The following is a 6,651-nucleotide window of genomic DNA, read 5'->3' as shown; positions in this document are numbered from 1 at the left end:
ATGTATGTACATTTCATTGTAGTAGTCATGTTGAGCATGTATTGTAAATATGTCACCTTTTAGAACGCAGCCTTGGCCGATATCAATGACCCCGTTCCCTTGTAGGTACTTAGTCTCGAGTCCAGCTGGGCACAAAATGCGAACTGAGCATTCTCGGCAACACGAGTATAGCCACGCGCCAGACGATTGTAATTTGATCCACCTGTCGGTACATTGTCTTATCTCTGAACGGCAGTAAGTTTGTTTATTGTTACTTGTGAACAATCTCAATTCACATAATGATTGATCAAAGTGCACATTGTATATGGGATGAGTTTCATCGCATAATAATTTTGAGTTTTTGAATTTTATGCATGAATCCATGTCATTGTCATTTATAGGCATTATTAAATCCTTTTTCATGTTAAAGGCAATGTAAGTGGTAGATGGGATGTTGTAAACAGTTCTGTCAGACTTTATCCATGGAATAGGTATTATTTTATTAAGCTCGAACAAATCATGACTCAGAAGTGGTATTTTGATTTCTATAATTAAATACCTTTGTGTCACTTTTACGTGGACTTGTAGGAGTTGATACAAATCTCTTATGTTGTCAGTAGGTATAACCAATTCGGGGTGCGGTGGTGAGGGACCTCCCCGTGGTGCACCCCGGGCAACGGCCGCGTGTTCTGTCACGCGGGCGGCTGACTTCTCACCGGCGCGGCAGGTTGCGTCAACTCGGCGGGCCTGTCGGGCAACCCGTAACCCCCCAACGGAGGGGGGCCGGGGGCCCCGGCTACGGAAGTCGGGGCCAAGACAAGGAAAAGTCTTTAAAACCCTCAAATGCCAAGGTCTGGGGGGGGGCCGAGGAGCAGTGTCGGGTATTATTAGCTCGACACGGTCGGTGGAGTATCACCGGCCGTTACCCCTCCCGGGAGTGAGGGGGGGCAGCTGCGCCCGCAAGCAGTTTGAAAAATGAATAGTGTCAAAACGGATAAAACTACCCGGGCGGGTCCCAGCCATGCTGGGGAATCCCGTGGCCGCTCACAAGGCGGTCGGCCCTGTGTATACGGGGGGGCCAACACTATTCCGCGGTCTCGACCGCGCCACGACGACAAATGCAAACCCACAACGGACTCGAATTCGCTCTACGATACGGAACATGACGAACAGGAGGTGGAGGCCTGTGCCCCGAAGGTACACGCCGAAACCAGCGACCACAGCAAGAAAATGACGGACTCTGAACTGGGGTCGGAGGCTTCTGCAACCTCTGCGTTGCCGGATAAGAAGGTTCGACCCAAACCAACACGCAAGCGCCGGAAAGAGATTGCCTCTCTGCATGAGAACTCTTCTCTTTCGGAGGAGGAAGTGGCCCCAGCGCCTAAATTCAGCACTGCCCGCCGCGGTAAGAAGGTCGGCAGTGGCCAGCGGGCGGACTATTATAGGAGAGTGGAGGAGCTGGAGGAGCTCGACTTTAATGCCGACCTCGATAGGAGGGCCAAAGCCAGTCTGGTCCGCCGAGAAAGGAGTCAGGCGGGTTCAATCTCGCCGAACCTTGAAGATCCCAAGTCCAAGGTGGACTATGAGAGGCTGGACCTGGAGCAGCTGAGGGCTCGCGGGGGACTGTTTGTCTCCGAGATCGCCCGCGTCTCTCAGGCATCCGGACGTTTACAGGGTCCTCTGAAAGGAGCCCTCAACAGGTCAGCGGATAACCTCGCCGGCATCCTCGACCAGCTGGCAGCCCGCTCCGAGACGGAGGAAAACCGCCGGCTGAGGATCGACAACGCCAACTTGAGGCGAGAAATGGAAAGTCTCCATGTGGAGATCCGCGCCCTTAAGCGCGAGATGGCGGAGCTGACTGCCAATGTCGGCAAAAGGAATGTGATGCCCCCGCCGGCGGTCCCGTCAACTCACGAGGACGACATGGAGGCCCAGACCCACGAGGACGAGATGGAGGCCCAGGCTCCCGCGAGAGACCCTCTCCCCCAGGGCGCATTATGCGCCCAATCTATAGAGGAGCTCCTGCAGATGGCCTGCCAAAGAGCTATAGACTCGGCGGCCAAGCTCATAGACGCCAGACTCGGAGATCTGGAGAGCCGTTTGCCGCCCCAGAGGACCCTCCGCCCCCCACTAGCGTCTGACTCAAGAACTGCCTCGGCCCCTACGGCAAGCTCAGCCCCTGCAGCAGGGCCAACCCCTGGACCGAAGCGGAAGCGCACGGCGGCTAGGCCGCCGCCCCCATCCCAGCCGGAGCCGGTGGCTTCCAGCCAGGAGGTCAGGGCGACGACCTCGACTGCCCCACCAGCGGAGACATGGGCCACCGTGACGCGGCGGGGGAAAAAGGGAAAACCCCGGTCTGCGGCAGCTTCCCAGCCGGCCCCTGCGCCCAAGACGGCCCCGACGGCACCCAAACCTAAGCCGAAGGTGAAGTTAACCCCTCCCCGCAGCGCAGCCATTGTTGTGACGCTGCAACCTGAGGCGGAGAAGAGAGGGGCAACTTATAAGAAGGTGCTCACCAAGGCCAAGGCTGCAGTGGACCTAGCTGAGCTGGGAATCCCGAACATTAAGGTCACTGACTCGGCGACCGGAGCTCGCCTAATTGAGGTTCCAGGCGCCGAGTCCAAGGACAAGGCAGACAAGCTGGCCATTCAGCTGAGGGCGGCTCTCGGTGGCGACGTAATCGTCACCAGGCCTGAAAAGCGCGCAGACATGCGCATTATCGGCCTGGACGAATCAGTCACCAGAGAGGAGGTTGCCGAAGCGGTGGCCAGCAGGACGGGCTGCTCTCAGGAGGCAGTGAGAGTGGGGGAGATTCGGCGCAGCACCCGTGGTGAGGGAACTACCACGATTAGCTGCCCAGTCGTAGCGGCCAAAGCCCTGTCGGAGGCCGGTCGCCTTCTTGTGGGCTGGTCCTCGGCCCGTGTACAGGTTCTGGATCCTCGCCCGATGCGGTGCTTCAAGTGCATGGGCCTTGGACACACCCGGCAGCTGTGCCCCTCTACAGTGGACCGAAGCGGCCTATGCTTCCGGTGCGGCAATCCGGGACATAAGGCTGCGGATTGTGACGGTCAGGCGCACTGCGCTGTCTGTGCCGAGGCCGGTTGCGACATCAGCCACCACATGGGGGGAAGAAATTGCAAACCCCCCCAGAAAAGAGGGAAAGCAGTTCCGAGGGTCTCAACCCCCTTGATAGAGGAGCACCACGAGCGGTGCGAGGAGGCAGACATGACCGATGAGTAGTCGTCAAATCTGCCTCCTCCAGGCGAACCTCAACCACGCTGCTGGGGCGCAGGATCTCTTTCTACAATCCCTGGCAGCGTGGAACATTGACGTGGCGGTGGCCTCGGAGCCGTACTGGGTTCCCCCGCAACCGCATTGGGTAGGCGACGCCGCAGGGGATGTGGCAATCATATGCCGGAATGGGCCCGCCACTACTCCTCTTAATCTGAGAGACCGCGGCCCTGGTTTTGTGACGGCCCAATGGGGGAGATACGCGATTGTCGGCGTTTATTTCTCCCCCAACAAGCCCCTGTCGGCCTTCGAGACTTTTCTCGGCGTCTTGGGTCCCGCGATTCGTCGGCTGGCGCCGCTCCAGGTCATCCTCATGGGCGACCTGAATGCGAAATCGCGTATGTGGGGCGGGAACTTCACCGATGTGAGAGGTAGGGCCCTCGAGGACTGGGTGGCCGAACTAGGGCTGTCCGTTCTGAACACCGGGACAGCCCATACCTGCGTCAGGGCACAGGGTGGCTCAAGGGTGGATGTGTCTTTCGCCACCCCTGCGGTCGCCCAACGCGTCGTCAACTGGCGGGTGATGGAGGAGGAGACTCTCTCGGACCATCTCTACATCCGGTTCGAGGTCTCTCCCTCCACCACTCCCCGAGCGCCTCGTCGTACTGGCCACTCGGCCTTTCCTAGGTGGGCCACAACCAAGCTGGACAAAGAAAAGGCCGAAGAGGCGGCCATTGTCCAGGCCTGGTGCAGCAAGGGGAGTCCTCATCCCTCCGATGCCGACGCCGGTGCCGCCTGTCTCCGAGCGGCATTGACTCAGACGTGCGATGCGGCAATGCCGAGAGCCCAACGCACTGGCAACAGACGGCAGGTTTACTGGTGGTCTCAGGAAATAGCGGACCTCCGGGCCACCAGTAACGCGGCAAGGAGGGCCTATTTGCGCCACCGTCGTCGCGCAACACGGGACCCGGTGGAGGAGGAGCGCCTGCGCGTGGCCTACAAGGAGGCCAAGAGGACGCTCCAGGTGGCCATCATGGAGGCTAAGGCGGCAGCCCACAACGAAATGCTGGAGGAGCTCGACGGTGATCCGTGGGGGCGGCCATATCGCGCAGCGCGGAATAAGCTGCGCGGACAGTCGGCGCCAGTCGCGGAGACCATAGAGCCAGACCTCCTGCGGCGGGTGCTGGGGTCCCTGTTTCCCCAACAAGGGGACTTCCGTGCCCCGGCTCCTGTCCGCAGCCGTAGAGCCCAATCACCGGAGCCTCCAACCCCCCCGGTGTCAATGGTAGAGGTTGGTGTCGCCCTCGACCGACTCCACGGCAGCAGGAAGGCCCCAGGCCCAGATGGGGTCCCAGGGAAGATCCTCCGCCTGTTCATGCAGGTGGAAGAAAATGAGGACCGTCTTCGGGAACTCTTTGACCTGGTGTTCAGAACCAGTCAGTTCCCGAAGATCTGGAAGGATGGCCGGCTATGCCTGCTGAGAAAGGAGGGTCGGCCGCCCGACTCCCCCTCTGCGTACAGGCCCATCGTGCTGCTCGATGAGGCGGGGAAGGTCCTCGAAAGGATCATCGTTTCCCGCCTCACCAAGCACCTGAATGACGTGGGCCCCAACCTGTCGGAGCGGCAGTTCGGCTTCAGGGCGGGGCGCTCTACACTTGACGCCTTGTCCGCCCTGAAGTCAAAAACAGAGGAGGCTGTATCCCGCGGCGAAAGGGCACTGGCGGTGTCGCTGGACATCGCCAACGCCTTCAATAGTCTGCCCTTTGACACGATAGTGTCGGCGCTTCATTATCACGGAGTGCCGGCCTATCTCATCAGGATAGTGGCGGACTACCTGCGGGACCGACAGGTCAGTCTTGTTGGCGCGGATGGGGAGCTGGTCCAGCAGTGGATTTTCCGCGGGGTCCCCCAGGGCTCGGCCTTAGGGCCGACTCTTTGGAACATTGCCTACGACAGTGTGTTGCGGTGCAGGCTCCTTAGAGGGACGAGCCTGCTTTGTTACGCCGACGACACACTTGTCGTGGCCACAGGAAGGGCCCTGCCGGAACTCTGCCTGCGGATAGAGGCGGCCACCGAAATGGTTGTAGCCCGTATCAGGGCGGCGGGCCTGGAAGTGGCCCCCCATAAGACCGAGGCCCTAATGTTTCACGGGCCTCGGAAGGGACCGCCACCAGGTGCCCACCTCAATATAGAGGGTGTCCGTGTGCGGATAGGGGGCCAGATGAAGTATCTGGGCCTAGTGTTGGACGGGCGGTGGAACTTCCACGCCCATTTCGAGGGCCTGGCCCCCAAACTTACAGGGGCGGCAGCTGCATTGGGCAGACTGCTGCCTAACACGCGGGGCCCCAGCGTGAGCTGTCGCAAACTCTACGCTGGGGTTATAAAGAGCATGGCCCTATACGGGGCTCCCATATGGGTGGGTTCTCTCGACAGAGAGAACCGTGCCGCTCTGCGGCGCCCGCAGCGCACCATCGCTTTGCGGGCGATAAGAGGGTACCGTACCGTATCACACGGTGCGGCGTGCGTTTTGGCCGGGCTCCCCCCATGGGAACTCGAAGCAGAGGTCCTCGACGTGGTCTACCAATTCAGAACGTCGAGGCGCGAGGCAGGGGAGCGCCCGGCATACGAGGAGGTGGAGCGCGTCCGCGAGCTTGCCCGAGAGGAGCTTCTGCGGCGCTGGGAGCGGGAGTTGGTAGACTGCCGCTATGGCGTGAGAACCATAGAGGCGATCCGCCCGGTCCTGGACCAGTGGGTGCATCGGAGGCACGGCTTCCTCACCTATCGTCTGGTGCAGGTGCTAACTGGACACGGATGCTTCGGTTGGTACCTGCATCTGATCGGTAGAGAGCCGAGCCCTGAATGTCACGAGTGCGGCGCTGCGGAAGATACGGCTCAGCACACCCTTGAGGTGTGCCCAGCATGGGTCCAGCAGCGCCGGGCTCTGACTGCGGTGACTGGTCCGGACCTCGCGCTCCCCAGCGTCGTGGTTGCGATGCTCCTGGGCGAGAGCGCGTGGGACGCCATGGTCTCCTTCTGCGAAGAGGTGATGCTGCAGAAGGAGACCGCGGAACGGGCTAGGGAAGTAGATCCCGAAGCCCACGCGCTCCGGCGCAGACGGCCGGGGGGAAGAAGGAGGAGATTCGCTCGCCTCCTTCCGCCTCCCTAGGTGAGACCAGTGGGTGTTAGGCCGGGGGGCCCATCACCCACATTGCACGGTCCCACCCTGTCTGGGGGGTCTGCCAGTGTACCGGCAGACCCCCTCTTTAGCGCGGGAGGCCCGGCAAAGGCTGGGCCATGCGTCGGCACGGCGTGGTCTGAATCTGTAGGACCCCACGTCGTGCCAGTAAAACGCAGAGGGTGCACCGCAGGTTTTTAGTGGGTATACTTGTCGGGTGACAGCCGCTATTGCTGCCACCCGACAAGAGAGTCCCACATAACCCG

The 6,651-nt window shown here is 60.6% G+C and overlaps 1 protein-coding gene across 1 annotated transcript; it reads left to right on the top strand.

The window, feature by feature from the left end:
- Positions 1–954: 954 nt before the first annotated feature.
- LOC135087297 (uncharacterized) lies at positions 955–6,376 on the top strand. The gene is made up of 2 exons (XM_063982098.1): positions 955–3,198; positions 3,242–6,376. The coding sequence occupies exons 1-2, from the start codon at positions 955–957 to the stop codon at positions 6,374–6,376; spliced, it is 5,379 nt and encodes a 1,792-aa protein (XP_063838168.1).
- The last annotated feature ends 275 nt before the right edge of the window (positions 6,377–6,651 follow it).

Source organism: Ostrinia nubilalis (genome assembly GCF_963855985.1).
Source record: "Ostrinia nubilalis chromosome W unlocalized genomic scaffold, ilOstNubi1.1 SUPER_W_unloc_1, whole genome shotgun sequence".
Taxonomy (NCBI): domain Eukaryota; kingdom Metazoa; phylum Arthropoda; class Insecta; order Lepidoptera; family Crambidae; genus Ostrinia; species Ostrinia nubilalis.
Note: the sequence above shows the minus strand (reverse complement) of the source record. Positions and strands in the feature narration are given on the sequence as shown.

Coding starts and splice junctions, on each gene's coding strand:
- LOC135087297 (XM_063982098.1), top strand. CDS start 955: ATGAATAGTGTCAAAACGGATAAAACTACCCGGGCGGGTCCCAGCCAT. Junction 3,199..3,241: donor ACCACGAGCGGTGCGAGGAG/GCAGACATGACC, acceptor TGCCTCCTCCAG/GCGAACCTCAACCACGCTGC.